Genomic DNA, 23431 nt, shown 5'->3' on the forward strand with positions numbered 1-23431 from the left:
GCCGTTTGGATTGTCCACGGCGCCCCGGGTCTTTACCAAAGTAATGGCCGAAATGATGATACTCCTTCGAAAGAAAGGAGTTTTGATTATCTCTTACTTGGACGATCTCCTGATAAGGGCAAGATCCAGGGAACAGTTGGTAGTCGGAGTAGCACTATCTCAAGTAGTGCTGCGGCAGCACGGTTGGATTCTCAATATCCCAAAATCGCAGCTGATCCCGACGACACGTCTTCTATTCCTTGGAATGATCCTGGACACAGTCCACAAAAAGGTGTTTCTCCCGGAAGAGAAAGCCAGGGAGTTATCCGAGCTAGTCAGAAACCTACTAAAACCAGGCCAAGTATCAGTGCATCAATGCACAAGGGTCCTGGGAAAAATGGTGGCTTCCTACGAAGCAATCTTATTCGGCAGATTCCACGCAAGAACATTCCAGTGGGACCTGCTGGACAAATGGTCCGGATCGCATCTTCAGATGCATCAGCGGATAACCCAGTCTCCAAGGACAAGGGTGTCTCTCCTGTGGTGGTTGCAGAGTGCTCATCTTCTCGAGGGCCGCAGATTCGGCATTCAGGACTGGGTCCTGGTGACCACAGATGCCAGCCTGCGAGGCTGGGGAGCAGTCACACAGGGAAGAAATTTCCAGGGCTTGTGGTCAAGCCTGGAGACATCACTTCACATAAATATTCTGGAGTTGAGGGCCATTTACAATGCTCTAAGCCAAGCAAGACCTCTGCTTCAAGGTCTGCCGATACTGATCCAGTCGGACAACATCACGGCAGTCGCCCACGTAAACAGACAGGGCGGCACAAGAAGCAGGAGGGCAATGGCAGAAGTTGCAAGGATTCTTCGCTGGGCGGAAAATCATGTGATAGCACTGTCAGCAGTGTTCATTCCGGGAGTGGACAACTGGGAAGCAGACTTCCTCAGCAGGCACGACCTCCACCCGGGAGAGTGGGGACTTCACCCAGAAGTCTTCCACATGATTGTAAACCGTTGGGAAAAACCAAAGGTGGACATGATGGCGTCCCGCCTCAACAAAAAACTGGACAGGTATTGCGCCAGGTCAAGGGACCCTCAGGCAATAGCTGTGGACGCTCTGGTAACACCGTGGGTGTACCAGTCAGTGTATGTGTTCCCTCCTCTGCCTCTCATACCCAAGGTACTGAGAATTATAAGACGGAGAGGAGTGAGAACTATACTCGTGGCTCCGGATTGGCCAAGAAGGACTTGGTACCCGGAACTTCAAGAGATGCTCACAGAGGACCCATGGCCTCTACCTCTAAGAAGGGACCTGCTCCAGCAAGGACCCTGTCTGTTCCAAGACTTACCGCGGCTGCGTTTGACGGCATGGCGGTTGAACGCCGGATCCTGAAAGAGAAAGGCATTCCGGAGGAAGTCATCCCTACCCTGATCAAAGCCAGGAAGGATGTAAAGATAAAGCATTATCACCGCATTTGGCGGAAATAGGTTGCTTGGTGCAAGGCCAGGAAGGCCCCTACGGAGGAATTTCAACTGGGTCGATTCCTACATTTCCTGCAAACAGGAGTGTCTATGGGCCTCAAATTGGGATCCATAAAGGTTCAGATTTCGGCCCTGTCGATTTTCTTCCAGAAAGAACTGGCTTCAGTGCCTGAAGTTCAGACGTTTGTCAAGGGGGTGCTGCATATACAGCCTCCTTTTGTGCCTCCAGTGGCACCTTGGGATCTCAATGTAGTTTTGGGGTTCCTAAAATCACATTGGTTTGAACCGCTTAAATCTGTGGATTTAAAATATCTCACGTGGAAAGTGGTCATGTTGTTGGCCTTGGCTTCGGCCAGGCGCGTGTCAGAATTGGTGGCTTTATCCTGTAAAAGCCCTTACCTGATTTTTCTTACGGACAGGGCAGAATTGAGGACTCGTCCTCAATTTCTCCCTAAGGTGGTTTCAGCGTTTCACCTGAACCAGCCTATTGTGGTACCTGCGGCTACTAGGGACTTGGAGGACTCCAAGTTGCTGGACGTAGTCAGGGCCCTGAAAATATGTTTCCAGGACGGCTGGAGTCAGAAAATCTGACTCGCTGTTTATTCTGTATGCACCCAACAAGCTGGGTGCTCCTGCTTCTAAGCAGACTATTGCTCGTTGGATTTGTAGTACAATTCAGCTTGCACATTCTGTGGCAGGCCTGCCACAGCCAAAATCTGTAAAAGCCCATTCCACACGGAAGGTGGGCTCTTCTTGGGCGGCTGCCCGAGGGGTCTCGGCTCTACAACTTTGCCGAGCAGCTACTTGGTCAGGGGCAAATACGTTTGCTAAATTCTACAAATTTGATACCCTGGCTGAGGAGCACCTGGAGTTCTCTCATTCGGTGCTGCAGAGTCATCCGCACTCTCCCGCCCGTTTGGGAGCTTTGGTATAATCCCCATGGTCCTTACGGAGTTCCCAGCATCCACTAGGACGTCAGAGAAAATAAGAATTTACTTACCGATAATTATATTTCTCGTAGTCCGTAGTGGATGCTGGGCGCCCATCCCAAGTGCGGATTGTCTTCAATACTTGTACATAGTTATTGTTAACTAATTCGGGTTATTGTTGTTGTGAGCCATCTTTCCAGAGGCTCCTCTGTTATCATGCTGTTAACTGGGTTCATATCACAAGTTGTACGGTGTGATTGGTGTGGCTGGTATGAGTCTTACCCGGGATTCATGAATCCTTCCTTATTGTGTACGCTCGTCCGGGCACAGTATCCTAACAGGCTTGGAGGAGGGTCATGGGGGGAGGAGCCAGTGCACACCAGGTAGTCCTAAAGCTTTACTTTTGTGCCCAGTCTCCTGCGGAGCCGCTATTCCCCATGGTCCTTACGGAGTTCCCAGCATCCACTACGGACTACGAGAAATAGAATTATCGGTAAGTAAATTCTTATTTTTACTCACCGGTAAATCTCTTTCTCGTAGTCCGTAGTGGATGCTGGGTGCCCATCCCAAGTGCGGATTGTCTGCAATACTTGTACATAGTTATTGTTAACTAAAGGGTTATTGTTGAGCCATCTGTTGAGAGGCTCCGTTGTTTTCATACTGTTAAACTGGGTATAGTATCACGAGTTATACGGTGTGATTGGTGTGGCTGGTAGGAGTCTTACCCGGGATTCAAAATCCTTCCTTATTATGTCAGCTCGTCCGGGCACAGTGTCCTAACTGAGGCTTGGAGGAGGGTCATAGTGGGAGGAGCCAGTGCACACCAGGTGACCTAAAAGCTTTCTTTAGTTGTGCCCAGTCTCCTGCGGAGCCGCTATTCCCCATGGTCATTTCGGAGTTCCCAGCATCCACTACGGACTACGAGAAATAGATTTACCGGTGAGTAAAATCTTATTTTTTCTTTTTCTATCACACAAATAATTTTTATTTTTCTTTGATTTTAATATTTCGCTCTATTAATAAAGGACATATTTAGTCCCATTAGAAAAATAATTTCAGGCAACCATTTTGGTTATGGGCATTTAAACCAATACTTACTAATATTACTGAGGATATACATTTCTGTAAAATCTTATTTAAAAATTGTCAGTTGGGTAGAGTGCACCACAAAGTATACCTGGTTTCTTTTGTCCTTCCCCTCTCTTGGGGATTTGTATTTTATAGCCTCACTCAAACCAGGTGGTAGCACCTTTTGGAGCCTTTAAAAAAAAAATTTGTTTTTTTTGTTTACCACATACATTTGTAAACTCCCAAAATTAGGGTTTGATTGGATATAGTAAAAGGCATCCCAACTTTGTAATGAAAACTGTTATCAATTTATCTTGGTGCGGGTTACCCCCCAGTATCTGGCAGGATTGTCTTGCCTGACCAGCACTGGAACTTTTAGGCCAGAAAGCTTGTAATCATTTGGTGCCAATCCGCTGTCGCTCCAGCATATCCCAATGTTATCCTGTGGACATAGGAGAAATACCGTTATCAACGGTAAGTTCTTATCATAACATATATTTCTGCTCCCTCAACCTCCAGATCTACTGATGCAGGGTCCTTGTTATCACAGGCATCTGGATCAACTGTCTTGCGTGGCTGTTGAAACCTCTATGCTGAAGTCAAGCGGTTTTTCACAACAGGTAATTCAAACTATGCTCAGAGCAAGGAAACCCTCCTCAGCTCGCATTTATCACCGAATATGGCAAGCCTATATTCATTGGTGCAGTTAAAGAAGTATGGATCCAAAATCTTTGAGTATCCACAATCTTAGATTTCCTTCAGGCAGGAATGGATGGATAAGGGCTTGAAGTATCCGCATTGACTGGTTCCAAAAGAAAGTTGACACTTTACAGGATGTGCATACTTTTTTCCAGGGAATGCTGCGCATTCAACCACCCTTTGTTCCTCCTGCAGTACCTTGGGATTTAAATCTGGTCCTCAAAGCCCTTCAAGGGGCTCCGTTTGAACCACTTAATAAAGTGGATCTTAAATGGTTGACAGCTAAAGTACTCTTTCTACGGACTGACATCAGCTAGAAGAGTATCAGATTTAGGAGCGCTGTCATGTAAGTCTCCTTTTCTGATTTTTTTTTTTTTTCCCAGATAAAGCAGTTCTCAGAACTAGGTCTGGTTATCTTCCTAAGGTGGTCTCTAAGTTTCACCTTAATGAAGAAATTGTAGTCCCGGCTTTTCAGGTGTTGGGACTTTCTGCGGGAGAAGCGTCGCTGGATGTAGTCCGTGCATTAAGAATCTACGTGGCTCGTACCAGTGCCATCAGAAAGACTATTCTCTCTTCATTCTCTACAGATTTTAAAAGAGAGGATGGCCTGCTACTAAACAGACGCTAGCAAGATGGCTTTGAATGACTATTTCAAAAGCATATTCTCGAGCTGATCTCCCTGTACCGGCTAATGTTCTTGCTCACTCTACACGTAAGGTAGGTCCTACATGGGCAGCACAACATGGTGCTTCAGCAGAACAGATATGTAAGGCAGCCACATGGTCTTCCATTAACACATTCATTAGACATTATGGGGTATATGCAATTGCCGGCGAATCGCGGCAATTTTTCGTTCGTTTTTTAATTCGACACAATTCGACCGTCGAATTCTGGCAAGTAGGTGCCGGAATTCAACATATTCAATAAAAAACGGATTCAACAGTCCCGCTTGGATGCCTTGGATACTTTTGCCTCTCATGATGCTGAATTCGGGTGTAATGTTCTCCTGCCTAATCAGGAGCATCCCCACCACTAAAAATTGCTTTAAGTCCCAATGTTATCCTGTGGATAACCTGTGGACCCTGCCGGAGAAATGTACGTTATGGTAGGAACTTACCGTTGATAACAGTATTTCTCCTATGTCCACAGGTTTCCACAGGGATCCCACCCTGACGCACCTGATTTGAGAATCTTTATACTCGCTAACCTCTTCCCTCTTGTATGAAAGGGTGTGCATGTGTGTTCTTCTCGCCTGAATAGGGTTCTACATAATGCTCCTGCCTAAATGCTTTGGAATACAACGGATTTGCCTGAGCCAGTGGGCGGGGATATATGGACGAGGCCGTTGCATCCTGGGAGGCCAGAAAGCTTGTGATCGTTTGGTGCAAATCCGCTGTCACTCCATCATATCCCAATGTTATCCTGTGGACATAGGAAAAGTACTGTTATCAACGGTAATTTCTTACCATAACGTATATATTGATTGCGTGACTAAAGCAGCAGATGCCAAGAAGGTTTCTCAGCCCCCTCTAGGGGTTCATATTACCGCTCACTGCCACAAGTGCTCCAGTCTTATTCTTGCTCTGATCAGCCTGATGTGGATGATGATATGGGTGAGGACAGCTTGCTGTCTCCTGAGGTGGAGGCTCTCATTTCTCTAGCATCCTTAAGGGATATTGGGGAATCTAGTACGATTGGGTATAGACTGGGTCCAAAGGAGCCAGTGCACTTTACATTTCTTCAACTGGGTGTGCTGGCTCCTAACCTCTATGCGCCCTCCCACAGGCAGTTTAGAAAAAAGTGCCCTCAGGAGAGGATGCACATCTCTGAGCTCCAAAGAGTTTTCTTCAATTTCTTTTTCATGTTTTTTTTTTCTTTTCGGTATGCTGTTTGGACAACAGCTTTCCTGCACCATGGGAGTTAGGTGGGGGGCGGTCACCGGCCTTTACGAGGTGCAGAGCCGCTTCCTCGCTGCAGGACCAATTTCCTTAAGGGTGGTTGTTCAGCGGGGCACTGCGCCTTGGCTGTCGCAGCATGCCGCACACCCCTAACAATGCCTAAAGGAGACATCTGTGGCGAGTACAATCCAGGGGCCCCCGCTAGGGGGGTCCCCCGGTTCACTGTGCGGCTGAACGCGGGAGAGGCGTGCGGGTCCCGCTAAGATCCCCCTTGTAGACTGGCACAAAACCGCTTAAGCTAGCACTACTTGTGACATTTTTAAGCTGAAAGGAGACTTTGCCAGTATAATATATCACTTTAGCTCCTGCGCCATTGGAGGTGGCGGAGCTTCCTCAGAGCGGGACCAGAGGCAGTTTGGTGCCTTCCGCTGCTTATCTGCAGTCATCCACAGCACACACAGTGCCTCCTGACGACTCAGCCGTGCTGGATATCTGGTACATGGTGTAGCAAAGGGGGAGAGCCGCTATTGTACACTATATGGGTCCTCTACAGGACAAAATTTGTTAGTGTCTACTGTGATATAGTTAGCTGACAGCCTCACTGGGGCTGTACAGATAAGGGTGTGCTGGTGTCCTTCTCTCTCAGTCTCCTCTCACATACAGTAGGGCAGGCTTGCAATATAACTGTCTGGGTGTATGTGTATGTTATTGTGCTTACTGTGAAACATGGGTAAGCACAAGCTATGCATTGTATGCCACACCAGATTCTCTCCATTATCATCTGATTCTGTTTCGTGTGAACAATGCAGCCAATTTTCACAAATCGGTGAAGGGGCTGGGGGAGAGGATCCAGAGCCCCACTGGCTAGGGTCTCTTAAAACTATGTCTGATATCTCATCCCATCTCACTGCTAATGTACAGAAAACTCAGCTACTTCAACAAGTTGTTGCATATTTAGCTGCTAGGGCAGATGCGGCACAGCACCCCTCATCTCATACAGGACCACAAAAGTGTGCTTTACCTGCACTACTCTCTGATACAGATGAGGATGTATAGGAGGATGGGGAGGACTTAGAACCCCGTTAGTGGGGATCCCGATTCTGCTCGGGATATTGAACCCCTAATTCTGGCTATACGGGACGTGTTAAAGCTCCCTCTAGAGGACGCTCTGTCACAGCAGTCGTTTTTCTTTGTATAAAACAAGCCTAATGTCACTTTCCCTGATTATGCAGAGTTAGATTACCTACTCAAGCTGGCCTGGAAAAATCCAGTGTCAAGTGTCCAAAAATATTTTGCGCACTTTCCCATTTTGCTCCTGAAAGTAAGAAATTTTGGGAGGAACCCCCAGGGTTTGACTTATCAGTCTCTCGACTGTCCAAAAAAAGCGGTGCTGCCTGCCCCGGGCTCCTTTACCATGAAGGACCCTGGGGATAGGAAAATAGAGACTACACTCAAATCTATTTACATGGTAGCAGGTGTATCGCAAAAGCCAGTCATTGCGACTTGCTATAGATGACCCATGCCATTAATTCCTGGGCCACTCAAATTCAGGGGGGCCTCTCGGGGGATATGTCCTTGGTCACTATGGTGACCCTCCTGAAACACTTTCAGGACACTACACGTGTCCTCTGTGATTCGCCCAAGGAGATGGGGAACATTAATGCTATGACTTCTGCCATGGCAGTGTTGGCACGCAGGGCGTTGTGGTTGCGTCAGTGGATTGACACAGAATCCAAACGTAGTGTGGAATCCCTCTCCTTTTGTGGGGAATGGCTCTTTGGGGTTGATTTGGATACCTGGATTTCCAAAGTTACGGTTGGGAAACCCATTCTAGAAAATGCTATGGAATTGTGGGCAGTTCTCAATGCGTTGTCGCTTACCCTGCCTTTGGTACAGAACAGGCCTGTTCAAGTACAATCAGACAGCATTGGCATAAATCATCAAGGCGGCACTCGAAGCCACATGGCAATACTGGAAGTATCAAAAATCCTCTGTTGGGCGGAACGCCATCTGCCAGCAATATCGTCAGTGTTCATTTCTGGAGTCCTCAACTAGGAAGCGGATTTCCTCAGTCGTCAGGACGTTCACGCCGGAGAGTGAAGTCTTCATCCGGAAGTCATTCAACTCCTACTGGACAAGTGGGGCCTACCAGATGTAGTCCTGATAGCGTCTCGACACAATCACAAGGTTCCAGTCTTCGGATCAAGGATAAGGAATCCTCAAGCAGCGTTCGGGGACGCACTGGCAATTCCATGGAACTTTCGGCTGCCATACATGTTCCCTCCAGTGTCACTCTTGCCCCCAGGGCACTATGGAAGTTCAAGCAAGAAAGAGCAATATTACTTCTAGTCGCTCCAGCGTAGCCCAGATGGCATTGGTTCTCAGACCTGCAAGGTCTATTGATAGAGCGTCCTCTTCTACTTCCTCAACGCCCAGACCTCCTCGTTCAGGGCCCTTGTGTCTACCCAGACCTGACCAGACTGGCTTCGACGGCGTGGCTCTTGAAGCTTCACTCCTGAGGGCCAAAGGATTCTTCAAGGCAGTTATTCAAACTATGTTGACGACCCGCAAACCACCTTCTGCACGGATTTATTACAGGGTCTGGAACTCGTCACATGGTGTGTTGCAAAGAATTATGGTGCCTATTCATTCAGAACTTCCAGGCTTTTGACTTTTCTGCAACAAGGCTTAGATTTAGGCTCCCTCGAGGTTCATATTTCTGCCTTTTCGGTGTGGTTTCAGTGAAAAATTGCATTTATTCTTGATGTTCATACTTTCACTCGGGGTGTTTTACGGATTCAGCTTCCCTTTGTCCCTCTTGTGGCTCCATGGGGTCTTTCTGTTGTATTAAATGCCCTGCAAGTCTCCATTTGAACCTCTTAAGTCTGTGGACCTTAAATGCCTTTATGCTTAAGGTCGTGTTTCTGCTGGCTATTGCCTCTGCTAGGAGGGTGTCAGACTTGGGTGCTTTGTCCTGTCGTCCACACTTTGATTTTTAACTGTGACCGGGCAGTTCTTCGAACTTGCCCCGGTTATCTACCTAAAGTGGTATCTTCTTTCCATCTTAACCAAGAGATAGTGGTTCCGGCTTTTATCTCTTCTGGTTTGTCTGCGCTAAGGGCTCTCCGTATCTACATGGAGAGGACTGCCTCTATCCGGAGGTCAGATACCCTTTTTGTACTTTTTGGGTTTTCACAAACGTGGCTGGCCTGCGAATAAGCAATGCTTGGCCAGATGGGTTAGAAAGGTGATTGTACAAGCTTATGCGCAGGCTGGACTCCCAGCTCCTGCTGCTATCAAAGCCCATTCTACTCGTTCTGGTAAACCTTCTTGGGCGGCCTGCCGTGGGCGTCAGCTGAACAATTGTGTAAGGCAGCTACGTGGTCCTCTGAACACATTCATTAGGTTCTATGCCTTTGATACTTCTGCCTCCCAGGATGCTTCCTTTGGACGCCAGGTTCTTGTGCCTGCCATAATGCGTCCCCTCCTATGAGGAACTGCTTTAGGACATCCTCGATGTATTCCCTGTGGAATCCCAGTGTACCCCGCTGCAGAAAACGAGATTTATGGTAGACTTCCCATAGTTAAATCTTTCTGCGTGGTACACTGTATTCCACAGGGCGCCCACCCTGACACTCTTGGCTTCTTTGGGTTTGTATGGCATTAGCCGCTTGTCCCATCTCCTGTCGTGAGAATGTGGCTCTATGTGACTAACATCTACCTGCTACTGCATTGGTCTGGTTAACGAAACTGAGCTCCAGTGCCCGGAGGCGGGCTTATAGCGGAGGTGGTGCAGTGCATCCTGGGAATAGTCAAAGCTTTAGCCTGTTGGTGTCTCAGGTCAAGATCCATCTCTAGACCCCAGATGTTATCCCTGTGGAATCCAGTGTACCTCGCAGAAAGATTTAAGTATGGTAGGTCTACCATAAATCCTTCTTTTTTTTTCTTTTTTTCTTTCTATTTTTTGGGGGTCGAATCGGCATGTGCAAAAACGGACCAGAAAAACTGTCAAATGCCCGCGAATGCGCCAATCCACGTTACTTTGAATAGGTCAAATGTGAATTCGACCTGCAAACTGACAAAGTGCCGTATAATAAGAAAATTTAAGTACCGGTACTTGTATTGTGGCGCCTATGAAGATGCCCATTATGTGGAAAATGGTTGATATTCATAGTGTTCCCCTACACTCTGAACAGTTTTACATAATTACAGTATAGATTAATCTTTGCGGCTCTATAGTCTTTTAGAAGTATTTTGCTGTATGACACTATTTAAAAAAAATATGCTTTTCTTCCAACCAGGTGAGATGCATTCACAGTACAGGCAACCCAGGTCGCACTCAGGAAAAATCCTGGTTTAGAGGAGGGTCATGGACCTGGTACATTTTACCAGCGGTCGGGATGCGGGCAGTCACATGACCGACAACAGCATCTCGACAATGAGAATGGGGGACAGGGTAATTATTTTACTTGTCCTCTATCCTAGCCCGCCTTGGGTGGCGGCTACAGCTTAACACCACTCCCCACCCTTTTGTGGCTAACCCTAACAACCCCCTGCCATAGGGCTGGTGGACCTTCCTATGATCTTAGCACGTGTGGCGGCCTGGTCTGTGTCTATTTTCTCAAAGCAATTTTACTGACCCTAATCGTATAGATAAAGCAATATTGGCTGCTACTTGTGTGATTCTGCTGTGCCTAACAATAAAAGTGCAAAATAAGACAGCATAAACAGTACTAATATTTCCTAGGCATTTTATAAATAAATACAAAAACCTCAATAGGAAATGGATGCATTTAGGGGCTGAATCAGAGGTGGATGCTATAGAACAGCTTCTGCGTCTTTGTACGCAGAGACTGTCTTTTAAAATATGTTAAAGCACCCACTGCCTGCTTTTCTGTGATCTGCTGCTGCATGCGAAGATGCAGCATTTGATCAACTGTGTGAGCATCGTACATCCGAGCAACCCTGTCCGGAGAGATCACACTTGCACTTCCAGGGCCAGTGTAGCTGTGTCCAAGGATGGAGCCATTGGCTTCAGCACGCCCAGAAACCTCTCCTTTAAATTTATATAATGTTCTTTCTCTAACGTCCTAGAGGATGCTGAGGACTCCGTAAGGACCATGGGGAATAGACGGGCTCTGCAGGAGAGAGGGCACTTTAAGAAAGCTTTGGATTCTGGGTTTGCACTGGCTCCTCCCTCTATGTCCCTCCTCCAGACCTCAGTTTTACACTGTGCACAGAGCGAGATGGGTGCACTGCAGGGAGCTCTGTGCCTTGGAAGCATTTTTGTTTGGATTTTTTCTACATTTTTACAGGGAGCACTGCTGGCAACAGGCTCCCTGCATCGAGGGACTGAGGAGAGAGGGGCAGACCTTCTTAATTGATAGGCTCTGCTTCCTCGGCTACTGGACACCATTAGCTCCAGAGGGGGTGAACGCAGGTTCTTACTGGGCATCCACCCCCCAGAGCCGCGCCGCCGTTCTCCTCACAGAGCCAGAAGAAACGAAGTCAGAAGACGTCTCAGGCGGCAGAAGCTTTCAGAGCTTCACTGAGGTAACGCACAGCACTGCAGCTGTGCGTCATTGCTCCCATACACCTCACATACTCCGGTCACTGTAAGGGTGCAGGTCGCAGGGGGTGCGCCCTGGGCAGCAATATAACACCTCTCTTATGGCAAAAGACAATATACATGTACAGGTGGGCACTGTACATGTATATAAAAGAGTCTCCGCCATTTTTTAATCACTTTGAGCAGGACTGAAGCCCGCCGCCGAGGGGGCGGGACTTCTCCCTCAGCACTCACCAGTGCCATTTTCTCTCCACAGCACCGCTGAGAGGAAGCTCCCCGGACTCTTCCCTGCTTACACACGGTGAAGGGGTGTTAAAAAGAGAAGGGGGGGAGGGGGCACATAATTGGCGGATAACATATTATACAGTGCGGCTGGGGAAAAACATTTTGTGTTGGTCTCCAGGGTCATTGCGCTGGGGTGTGTGCTGGCATACTCTGTCTCTCCAAAGGGCCTTAAAGGGGATACTGTCTTCAGAAAAGAGTTTCCCTGTGTGTGTGTGAAGTGTCTGTACGCGTGTGTCGACATGTTTGACGAGGAAGTCTCGCTTAATGTGGAGGGGGAGTGCTTGAATGTCATATCGCCGTTGACAGCGCCGACACAGGAATGGATGGATATGCTAATTGTCTTAAATGCAAATGTCAATCTATTGCATTAAAGGTTAGACAAGGCTGAAGCTAGGGATCAGTCAGGTAGCCAGACCATGCCTGTCCCTGTGGCGCCAGGACCTTCGGGGCCTCAGAAGCGCACCATATCCCAGATCGATGAGACAGATACCGACACGGATACTGACTCTAGTGTCGACTATGAAGATGCAAAATTACAGCCGAGGGTGGCAAAAGATATTCGGTACATGATTATTGCCATTAAAGAGGTTTTGCATATTACTGAGGAACCCCCTGTCCCTGACACGAGGGTACACATGTATAAAGGGAATAAGCCTGAGGTCACCTTTCAGTCCTCATTTGAGCTGAGCGAATTGTGCAAAAAGGCTTGGGAATCTCCAGATAGACCACATGTTCCCAAAAGGATTCTTATGGCGTATCCTTTTCCACAAACGGATAGAATAAGACGGGAATCTGCGCCTAAAGTTGACAAGGCGCTGACACGCTTATCCAAAAAGGTGGCACTGCCTTCGCAGGAGACGGCTTCCCTCAAGGATCCTGCTGATCGCAGACAGGAAATTACCATGAAGCACATTTACACTCATTCCGGTACTATTGTTAGACCGGCTATGGCGTCGGCCTGGGTTTGTAGTGCTGTCATGGCATGGGCAGATTCCTTATCTACGGAGCTTGACACCTTATATAGGGATGCCATTTTAATGACCATAGAGCATATCTGGGAGGCTGCCTTGTATATGAGAGATGCTCAAAGAGACATTTGTTTACTAAGCCCCAGAATAAACGCTATGTCTATTTCTGCTAGGCGGCTCCTGTGGACCCGACAGTGGACGGGAGACGCAGATTCATAGCGGCATATGGAGTCCTTGCCTTACAAGGGGGAGGAGTTGTTTGGAGACGCCCTCTCGGACCTTGTCTCTACTGCTACGGCTGGTAAGTCAAATTTCTTACCTTATGTCCCCCCCGCAGCATACAAAAAAGGCACCTCATTTTCAAATGCAGTCCTTTCGTTCCAATAAGAGCAAAGAAGGTACGGGGATCGTCCTTTGTTGCCAGAGGAAAAGGCGAGGGAAAAAGGCTGCACACAGCTAGTTCCCAGGAGCAGAAGTCCTCCCTTGCATCTGCAAAGTCCACCGCATGACCCTGGGGCTTCCCGGGGGGAGGCAGACCTAGTGGGGGCTCGTCTTCGGTTTTTCAGCCACTTCTGGGTTCGCTCACAGGTGGATCCCTGGGCATTAGAGATTGTTTCTCAGGGATACAGGCTGGAATTCGAAGACTTGCCTCCTCGACGGTTTTTCAATTCGGCTCTGCCGGCTTCCCCGTCAGAGAGGGAGCTAGTGTTGGCAGCAATCCAAAAATTGTATCTTCAACAGGTGATTATCACCGTTCCTCATCTCCAGCAAGGAGAGGGATATTACTCAACCCTGTTTGTGGTCCCGAAACCAGACGGTTCGGTCAGACCCATTTTAAATCAAAAATCCCTGAACCTGTACTTGAAGAGGTTCAAGTTCAAAATGGAATCACTCAGGGCGGTCATCGCCAGCTTGGAGGGGAGGGGATTGGATGGTGTCCCTGGACATAAAGGATGCTTACCTTCATGTTCCGATATCCCCCCTCACCAGGCGTTCCTGAGATTTGCAGTGCAGGACTGTCACTACCAATTTCAGACGTTGCCGTTTGGGCTTTCCACGGCCCCGAGATTTTTCACCAAGGTAATGGCAGAAATGATGGTGCTCCTGCGCAGGCAGGGTTTCACAATTATCCCATACTTGGACGATCTCCTCATAAAGGCGAGATCTCGGGAGAAGTTGCTGGACAGCGTGTCTCTGTCTATAAAGACGTTGCAGATACACGGCTGGATTCTCAATATACCGAAGTCCCAGCTAGTCCCTACAACGCGTCTGACCTTTTTGGGCCTGATTCTAGACACAGACCAGAAAAAGGTTTTTCTTCAGATCGAAAAGGTTTAGGAGCTCATAGCCCTGGTCAGGAACCTATTAAAGCCAAAAAAGGTTTCAGTGCATCATCGCACACGGGTTCTGGGGAAGATGGTAGCTTTATACGAGGCCATCCCCTTCGGCAGGTTCCATGCAAGAACTTTTCAATGGGACCTCTTGGACAAGTGGTCAGGGTCCCATTTACAAATGCATCAAAGGATCACCCTGTCTCCCAGTACCAGGGTATCTCTCCTGTGGTGGCTGCACAGTGCTCACCTACTAAAGGGTCGCAGATTCGGCATTCAGGACTGGGTCCTGGTGACCACGGACGCAAGCCTCCGAGGCTGGGGAGCAGTCACACCGGGAAGAAATTTCCAAGGTCTCTGGTAAAATCTAGAGACTTGTCTCCACATCAACGTCCGTGAGTTGAGGGCCATATACAACGCCCTGCGTCAAGCGGAGGAATTGCTGCTGGAAAAACCGGTTCTGATTCAGTCAGACAATGTCACGGCAGTGGCTCATGTAAACCGCCAAGGCGGAACGCGAAGCAGAGTGGCCATGGCAGAAGCGACCAGGATTCTACGCTGGGCGGAAGGCCATGTAAGCGCACTATCAGCAGTGTTCATCCCGGGGGTGGACAACTAGGAGGCGGATTTCCTCAGCAGGCACGACCTGCATCCGGGAGAGAGGGGACTTCATCAAGAAGTCTTCGCACAGATCACGGGTCGGTGGGGGCTGCCTCAAGTAGACATGATGGCGTCCCGTCTCAACAAAAAGCTAAAGCGATATTGTGCTAGGTCAAGGGACCCTCAGGCGGTAGCGGCAGATGCTCTGGTGACACCTTGGGTGTTCAGATCGGTCTATGTGTTTCCTCCTCTTCCTCTCATACCCAAGGTGTTGAGAATAAGAATAAGCAGGGTCAGAACAATCCTCATTGTTCCAGATTGGCCACGGAGGACTTGGTATCCGAAGTTGCTCTCAGAAGATCCGTGGCCTCTTCCTCTAAGGCAGGACCTTCTGCAGCAGGGGCCATGTCTGTTCCAAGACTAACCGCGGCTGCATTTGAAGGCATGGTGGTTGAACGCCGGATCCTAGCGGAAAAAGGGATTCCGGAGGTGGTCATTCCTACCCTGATCAAGGCTAGGAAAGACGTGACGTCGAAACATTATCACTGTATATGGCGAAAATATGTTTCTTGGTGTGAGGCCAGAGCTGCTCCTACGGAGGAGTTCCAGTTGGGTTGGGCCGTCTGCTTCACTTCCTTCAAACGGGAGTGAATTTGGGCCTAAAATTAGGGTCCATAAAGGTTCAAATTTCGGCCTTATCCATTTTCTTTCAAAGAGAATTGGCTTCTCTTCCTGAAGTACAGACTTTTGTGAAGGGCGTGCTGCATATTCAGCCTCCCTTTGTACCTCTGGTGGCGCCTTGTGACCTAAACGTGGTGTTACGTTTCCTCAAGTCACCTTGGTTTGAACCACTCAAAACAGTGGAGTTGAAATACCTCACTTGGAAAGTGGTCATGTTGTTGGCCTTAGCTTCTGCAAGGCGGGTTTCGGAATTGGCGGCTTTATCATATAAAAGCCCATACCTGATTTTTCACGTGGATAGGGCAGAGTTGAGTACTCGTCCTCAATTTCTGCCCAAGGTGGTCTCATCTTTTCATATGAACCAACCTATTGTCGTGCCTGTGGCTACACGGGACTTGGAGGATTCCGAGTCCCTGGATGTGGTCCGGGCTTTGAAGATTTATGTGACCAGAACAGCTAGGATCAGGAAGACCGAAGCTCTATTTGTTCGGTATGCGGCCAACAAGGTTGGCGCTCCTGCTTCAAAGCAGACTATTGCTCGCTGGATCTGTAACACGATTCAGCAGGCGCATTCTTCGGCAGGATTGCCATTGCCTAAATCGGTTAAGGCCCATTCCACTAGGAAGGTGGGCTCCTCTTGGGCGGCTGCCCGGGGGGTCTCTGCACTACAACTGTGCCGAGCGGCTGCTTGGTCGGGGTCAAACACCTTTGCAAAGTTCTATAAGTTTGATACCCTGGCTGAGGAGGACCTCCTGTTTGCTCAATCGGTGTTGCAGAGTCATCCGCACTCTCCCGCCCGTTTGGGAGCTTTGGTATAATCCCCATGGTCCTTACAGAGTCCCCAGCATCCTCTAGGACGTTCGAGAAAATAAGATTTTACTTACCGGTAAATCTATTTCTCGTAGTCCGTAGAGGATGCTGGGCGCCCGTCCCAAGTGCGGACTTCTTCTGCAAGACTTGTATATAGTTATTGCTTACATAAGGGTTATGTTATAGTTGATCGGGTTTGAACCGAGGCTATGTTATTGTTCATACTGTTAACTGGGTAGTTTATCACAAGTTCTACGGTATGATTGGTGTGGCTGGTATGAATCTTGCCCTTAGATTTACAAAAATCCTTTCCTCGTACTGTTCATCTCCTCTGGGCACAGTTTCTCTAACTGAGGTCTGGAGGAGGGACATAGAGGGAGGAGCCAGTGCACACCCAGAATACAAAGCTTTCTTAAAGTGCCCTGTCTCCTGCGGAGCCCGTCTATTCCCCATGGTCCTTACGGAGTCCCCAGCATCCTCTACGGACTACGAGAAATAGATTTACCGGTAAGTAAAATCTTATTTCTCTGACGTCCTAAGTGGATGCTGGGGACTCCGTCAGGACCATGGGGATTAGCGGCTCCGCAGGAGACAGGGCACAAAAGTAAAAGCTTTAGGATCAGGTGGTGTGCACTGGCTCCTCCCCCTATGACCCTCCTCCAAGCCTCAGTTAGATTTTTGTGCCCGGCCGAGAAGGGTGCAATCTAGGTGGCTCTCTTAAAGAGCTGCTTAGAGTAAAAGTTTTGTTAGGTTTTTTATTTTCAGTGAGTCCTGCTGGCAACAGGCTCACTGCTACGAGGGACTTAGGGGAGAAGAAGTGAACTCACCTGCGTGCAGGATGGATTGGCTTCTTAGGCTACTGGACACCATTAGCTCCAGAGGGATCGAACACAGGCCCAGCCATGGAGTCCGGTCCCAGAGCCGCGCCGCCGACCCCCTTGCAGATGCCGAAGAGTGAAGAGGTCCAGAAACCGGCGGCAGAAGACTTTTCAGTCTTCATGAGGTAGCGCACAGCACTGCAGCTGTGCGCCATTGTTGTCAGCACACTTCACACCAGCGGTCACTGAGGGTGCAGGGCGCTGGGGGGGGGCGCCTTGGGCAGCAATGAAATACCTATACTGGCTAAAAGATACATCACATATAGCCCCTGGGGCTATATGGATGTATTTAACCCCTGCCAGGTCTCAGAAAAACGGGAGAAGAAGCCCGCCGAAAAGGTGGCGGGGCCTATTCTCCTCAGCACACAGCGCCATTTTCCCTCACAGAAATACTGGTGGGAAGGCTCCCAGGCTCTCCCCTGCACTGCACTACAGAAACAGGGTTAAAACAGAGAGGGGGGACACTTATTTGACACCGGAATGGATGGCTTATTTAGGGAATTACGTGATAATGTCAACACGCTGCAAGGTCGGTTGACGACATGAGACGGCCGGCAAACCAATTAGTACCTGTCCAGGCGTCTCAAACACCGTCAGGGGCTTTAAAACGCCCATTTACCTCAGTCGGTCGACACAGACACGGACACTGACTCCAGTGTCGACGGTGAAGAAACAAACGTATTTTCCATTTGGGCCACACGTTACATGTTAAGGGCAATGAAGGAGGTGTTACATATTTCTGATACTACAAGTACCACAAAAGAGGGTATTATGTGGGGTGTGAAAAAACTACCTGTAGTTTTTCCTGAATCAGATAAATTAAATGAAGTGTGTGATGATGCGTGGGTTTCCCCCGATAAAAAATTATTGGCGTTATACCCTTTCCCGCCAGAAGTTAGGGCGCGTTGGGAAACACCCCTTAGGGTGGATAAGGCGCTCACACGCTTATCAAAACAAGTGGCGTTACCGTCTCCAGATACGGCCGCCCTCAAGGAGCCAGCTGATAGGAGGCTGGAAAATATCCTAAAAAGTATATACACACATACTGGTGTTATACTGCGACCAGCGATCGCCTCAGCCTGGATGTGCAGCGCTGGGGTGGCTTGGTCGGATTCCCTGACTGAAAATATTGATACCCTTGACAGGGACAGTATTTTATTGACTATAGAGCATTTAAAGGATGCATTTCTATATATGCGAGATGCACAGAGGGATATTTGCACTCTGGCATCAAGAGTAAGTGCGATGTCCATATCTGCCAGAAGATGTTTATGGACACGACAGTGGTCAGGTGATGCAGATTCCAAACGGCACATGGAAGTATTGCCGTATAAAGGGGAGGAGTTATTTGGGGTCGGTCCATCGGACCTGGTGGCCACGGCAACAGCTGGAAAATCCACCTTTTTTACCCCAAGTCACATCTCAGCAGAAAAAGACACCGTCTTTTCAGCCTCAGTCCTTTCGTTCCCATAAGGGCAAGCAGGCAAAAGGCCAGTCATATCTGCCCAGGGATAGAGGAAAGGGAAGAAGACTGCAGCAGGCAGCCCATTCCCAGGAACAGAAGCCCTCCACCGCTTTTGCCAGGTCCTCAGCATGACGCTGGGGCCGTACAAGCGGACTCAGGTGCGGTGGGGGGTCGTCTCAAGAGTTTCAGCGCGCAGTGGGCTCACTTGCAAGTGGACCCCTGGATCCTACAAGTAGTATCCCAGGGGTACAGATTGGAAATTCGAGACGTCTCCCCCTCGCAGGTTCCTGAAGTCTGCTTTACCAACGTCTCCCTCCGACAGGGAGGCAGTATTGGAAACAATTCACAAGCTGTATTCCCAGCAGGTGATAATCAAAGTACCCCTCCTACAACAAGGAAAGGGGTATTATTCCACACTATATTGTGGTACTGAAGCCAGACGGCTCGGTGAGACCTATTCTAAATGGGAAATATTTGAACACTTACATACAAAGGTTCAAATCAAGATGGAGTCACTCAGAGCAGTGATAGCGAACCAGGAAGAAGGGGACTATATGGTGTCCCTGGGCATCAAGGATGCTTACCTCCATGTCCCAATTTGCCCTTCTCACCAAGGGTACCTCAGGTTCGTGGTACAAAACTGTCACTATCAGTTTCAGACGCTGCCGTTTGGATTGTCCTCGGCACCCCGTGGATGATTCTTCTTCAAAGAAAAGGCGTCTTAATTATCCCTTACTTGGACGATCTCCTGATAAGGGCAAGGTCCAGAGAACAGTTGGAGGTCGGAGTAGCACTATCTCAAGTAGTTCTACGACAGCACGGGTGGATTCTAAATATTCCAAAATCGCAGCTGTCTCCGACGACACGTCTGCTGTTCCTAGGGATGATTCTGGACACAGTCCAGAAAAAGGTGTTTCTCCCGGAGGAGAAAGCCAGGGAGTTATCCGAGCTAGTCAGGAACCTCCTAAAACCAGGAAAAGTGTCAGTGCATCATTGCACAAGGGTCCTGGGAAAAATGGTGGCTTCTTACGAAGCGATTCCATTCGGCAGATTTCACGCAATAACTTTTCAGTGGGATCTGCTGGAAAAATGGTCCGGATCGCATCTTCAGATGCATCAGCGGATAACCCTGTCTCCATGGACAAGGGTGTCTCTTCTGTGGTGGCTGCAGAGTGCTCATCTACTAAAGGGCCTCAGATTCGGCATTCAGGACTGGGTCCTGGTGACCACGGATGCCAGCCTGAAAGGCTGGGGAGCAGTCACACAAGGAAAAAATTTCCAGGGAGTGTGATCAAGTCTGGAGACTTCTCTCCACATAAATATACTGGAGCTAAGAGCAATTTACAATGCTCTAAGCTTAGCAAGACCTCTGCTTCAAGGTCAGCCGGTATTGATCCAGTGGGACAACATCACGGCAGTCGCCCACGTAAACAGACAGGGCGGCACAAGAAGCAGGAGGGCAATGGCAGAAACTGCAAGGATTCTTCGCTGGGCGGAAAATCATGTGATAGCACTGTCAGCAGTGTTCATTCCGGGAGTGGACAACTGGGAAGCAGACTTCCTCAGCACGACCTCCACCCGGGAGAGTGGGGACTTCATCGGGAAGTCTTCCACATGATTGTGAACCGTTGGGAAAGACCAAAGGTGGACATGATGGCGTCCCGCCTGAACAAAAAACTGGACAGGTATTGCGCCAGGTCAAGAGACCCTCAGGCAATAGCTGTGGACGTTCTGGTAACACCGTGGGTGTACCAGTCGGTGTATGTGTTCCCTCCTCTGCTTCTCATACCTAAGGTACTGAGAATTATAAGACGTAGAGGAGTAAGAACTATACTCGTGGCTCCGGATTGACCAAGAAGGACTTGGTACCCGGAACTTCAAGAGATGCTCACAGAGGACTCATGGCCTCTGCCGCTAAGAAGGGACTTGCTTCAGCAAGTACCATGTCTGTTCCAAGACTTACCGCGGCTGCGTTTGACGGCATGGCGGTTGAACGCCGGATCCTAAGGGAAAAAGGCATTCCGGAAGAGGTCATTCCTGCCCTGGTCAAAGCCAGGAAGGAGGTGACCGCACAACATTATCACCACATGTGGCGAAAATATGTTGCGTGGTGTGAGGCCAGGAAGGCCCCACGAAGAAATTTCAACTCGGTCGATTCCTGCATTTCCTGCAAACAGGAGTGTCTATGGGCCTCAAATTGGGGTCCATTAAGGTTCAAATTTCGGCCCTGTCGATTTTCTTCCAGAAAGAATTGGCTTCAGTTCCTGAAGTCCAGAAGTTTGTCAAGGGAGTACTGCATATACAACCCCTTTTGTGCCTCCAGTGGCACTGTGGGATCTCAACGTAGTTCTGGGATTCCTCAAATCACATTGGTTTAAACCGCTCAAATCTGTGGATTTGAAATATCTCACATGGAAAGTAACCATGATGTTGGCCCTGGCCTCGGCCAGGCGAGTGTCAGAATTGGCGGCTTTGTCTCACGAAAGCCCATATCTGATTGTCCATTCGGACAGGGCAGAGCTGCGGACTCGTCCCCAGTTTCTCCCTAAGGTGGTGTCAGCGTTTCACCTGAACCAACTTATTGTGGTACCTGCGGCTACTAGGGACTTGGAGGACTCCAAGTTGCTAGATGTTGTCAGGGCCCTGAAAATATAGGTTTCCAGGACGGCTGGAGTCAGGAAAACTGACTTGCTGTTATCCTGTATGCACCCAAAAACTGGGTGCTCTTGCTTCTAAGCAGACGATTGCTAGTTGGATGTGTAGTACAATTCAGCTTGCACATTCTGTGGCAGGCCTGCCACAGCCAAAATATATAAATGCCCATTCCACAAGGAAGGTGGGCTCTTCTTGGGCGGCTGCCCGAGGGGTCTCTGCTTTACAACTTTGCCGAGCTGCTACTTGGTCAGGGGCACACCCTGGCTGAGGAGGACCTGGAGTTCTCTCACTCCGTGCTGCAGAGTCATCCGCACTCTCCCGCCCGTTTGGGAGCTTTGGTATAATCCCCATGGTCCTGACGGAGTCCCCAGCATCCACTTAGGACGTCCGAGAAAATAAGAATTTACTTACCGATAATTCTATTTCTCGTAGTCCGTAGTGGATGCTGGGCGCCCATCCCAAGTGCGGATTGTCTGCAATACTTGTACATAGTTATTGTTACAAAAATCGGGTTATTATTGTTGTGAGCCATCTTTTCAGAGGCTCCGCTGTTATCATGCTGTTAACCGGGTTCAGATCACAGGTTGTACAGTGTGATTGGTGTGGCTGGTATGAGTCTTACCCGGGATTCAAAATTCTTCCTTATTGTGTACGCTCGTCCGGGCACAGTATCCTAACGGAGGCTTGGAGGAGGGTCATAGGGGGAGGAGCCAGTGCACACCACCTGATCCTAAAGCTTTTACTTTTGTGCCCTGTCTCCTGCGGAGCCGCTAATCCCCACGGTCCTGACGGAGTCCCCAGCATCCACTACGGACTACGAGAAATAGAATTATCGGTAAGTAAATTCTTATTTTCTCTGACGTCCTAAGTGGATGCTGGGACTCCGTAAGGACCATGGGGAATAGCGGCTCCGCAGGAGACTGGGCACAACTAAAGAAAGCTTTAGGACTACCTGGTGTGCACTGGCTCCTCCGACTATAACCCTCCTCCAGACCTCAGTTGGAATCTTGTGCCCGGCTGAGCTGGATGCACACTAGGGGCTATCCTGAGCTCCTAGAAAGAAAGTATATTTAGGTTTTTTATTTTACAGTGAGATCTGCTGGCAACAGACTCACTGCAGCGAGGGACTAAGGGGAGAAGAAGCGAACCTACCTAACAGGTGGTAGTTTGGGCTTCTTAGGCTACTGGACACCATTAGCTCCAGAGGGATCGACCGCAGGACCCGACCTTGGTGTTCGTTCCCGGAGCCGCGACGCCGGCCCCCTTACAGAAGCAAGAAGTGTTCCGGAAAATCGGCGGCAGAAGACTTCTGTCTTCAACAAGGTAGCGCACAGCACTGCAGCTGTGCGCCATTGCTCCTCATGCACACCTCACACTCCGGTCACTGATGGGTGCAGGGCGCTGGGGGGGGGGGGCGCCCGGGCGCCCTGGCGCCCTGAGGGCTATATAAGACACCTTGGCTGGCAAATCATCACAATATATAGTCCCAGGGCTATATATGTGATAAATTACCCCTGCCAGAATCCATAAAAAAGCGGGAGAAAAGTCAGCCGAAAAAGGGGCGGGGCTATCTCCCTCAGCACACTGGCGCCATTTTTTCTTCACAGTGCAGCTGGAAGACAGCTCCCCAGGCTCTCCCCTGTAGTTTTCAGGCTCAAAGGGTTAAAAAGAGAGGGGGGGCACTAAATTTAGGCGCAATATATGTATACAAGCAGCTATTGGGGGAAAAAATCACTCGGTTATAGTGTTAATCCCTGCATTATATAGCGCTCTGGTGTGTGCTGGCATACTCTCTCTCTGTTTCCCCAAAGGACCTTGTGGGGTCCTGTCCTCAGTCACAGCATTCCCTGTGTGTGTGCGGTGTGTCGGTACGGCTGTGTCGACATGTTGGATGAGGAAGGTTACGTGGAGGCGGAGCAGAGGCCGATAAATGGGATGTCGCCCCCTGTGGGGCCGACACCAGAGTGGATGGATAGGTGGAAGGTATTAACCGACAATGTCAACTCCTTACATAAAAGGCTGGATGACGTAACAGCTGTGGGACAGCCGGGTTCTCAGCCCGCGCCTGCCCAGGCATCTCAAAGGCCATCAGGGGCTCAAAAAACGCCCATTACCTCAGATGGCAGACACAGAT

At 49.2% G+C, this 23431-nt stretch overlaps 1 protein-coding gene across 4 annotated transcripts in view; it reads left to right on the plus strand.

Moving 5' to 3' along the window:
• Nucleotides 1-23431, plus strand: part of LOC134910124 (protein Mis18-alpha-like) — a 294627-nt gene that overhangs the window by 250891 nt on the left and 20305 nt on the right. The window contains exon 5 of one of the 4 annotated variants that reach the window (XM_063917795.1): nucleotides 10357-10511. The exons of the other annotated variants lie outside the window; for them this stretch is intronic. Coding sequence (XP_063773865.1) covers nucleotides 10357-10473 — 117 coding nt within the window. The 3' untranslated portion in view covers nucleotides 10474-10511. The remainder of the gene's footprint in view (nucleotides 1-10356; nucleotides 10512-23431) is intronic. 4 annotated transcript variants of the gene reach the window in all.

Source organism: Pseudophryne corroboree, chromosome 4, assembly GCF_028390025.1.
Source record: "Pseudophryne corroboree isolate aPseCor3 chromosome 4, aPseCor3.hap2, whole genome shotgun sequence".
NCBI lineage: Eukaryota > Metazoa > Chordata > Amphibia > Anura > Myobatrachidae > Pseudophryne > Pseudophryne corroboree.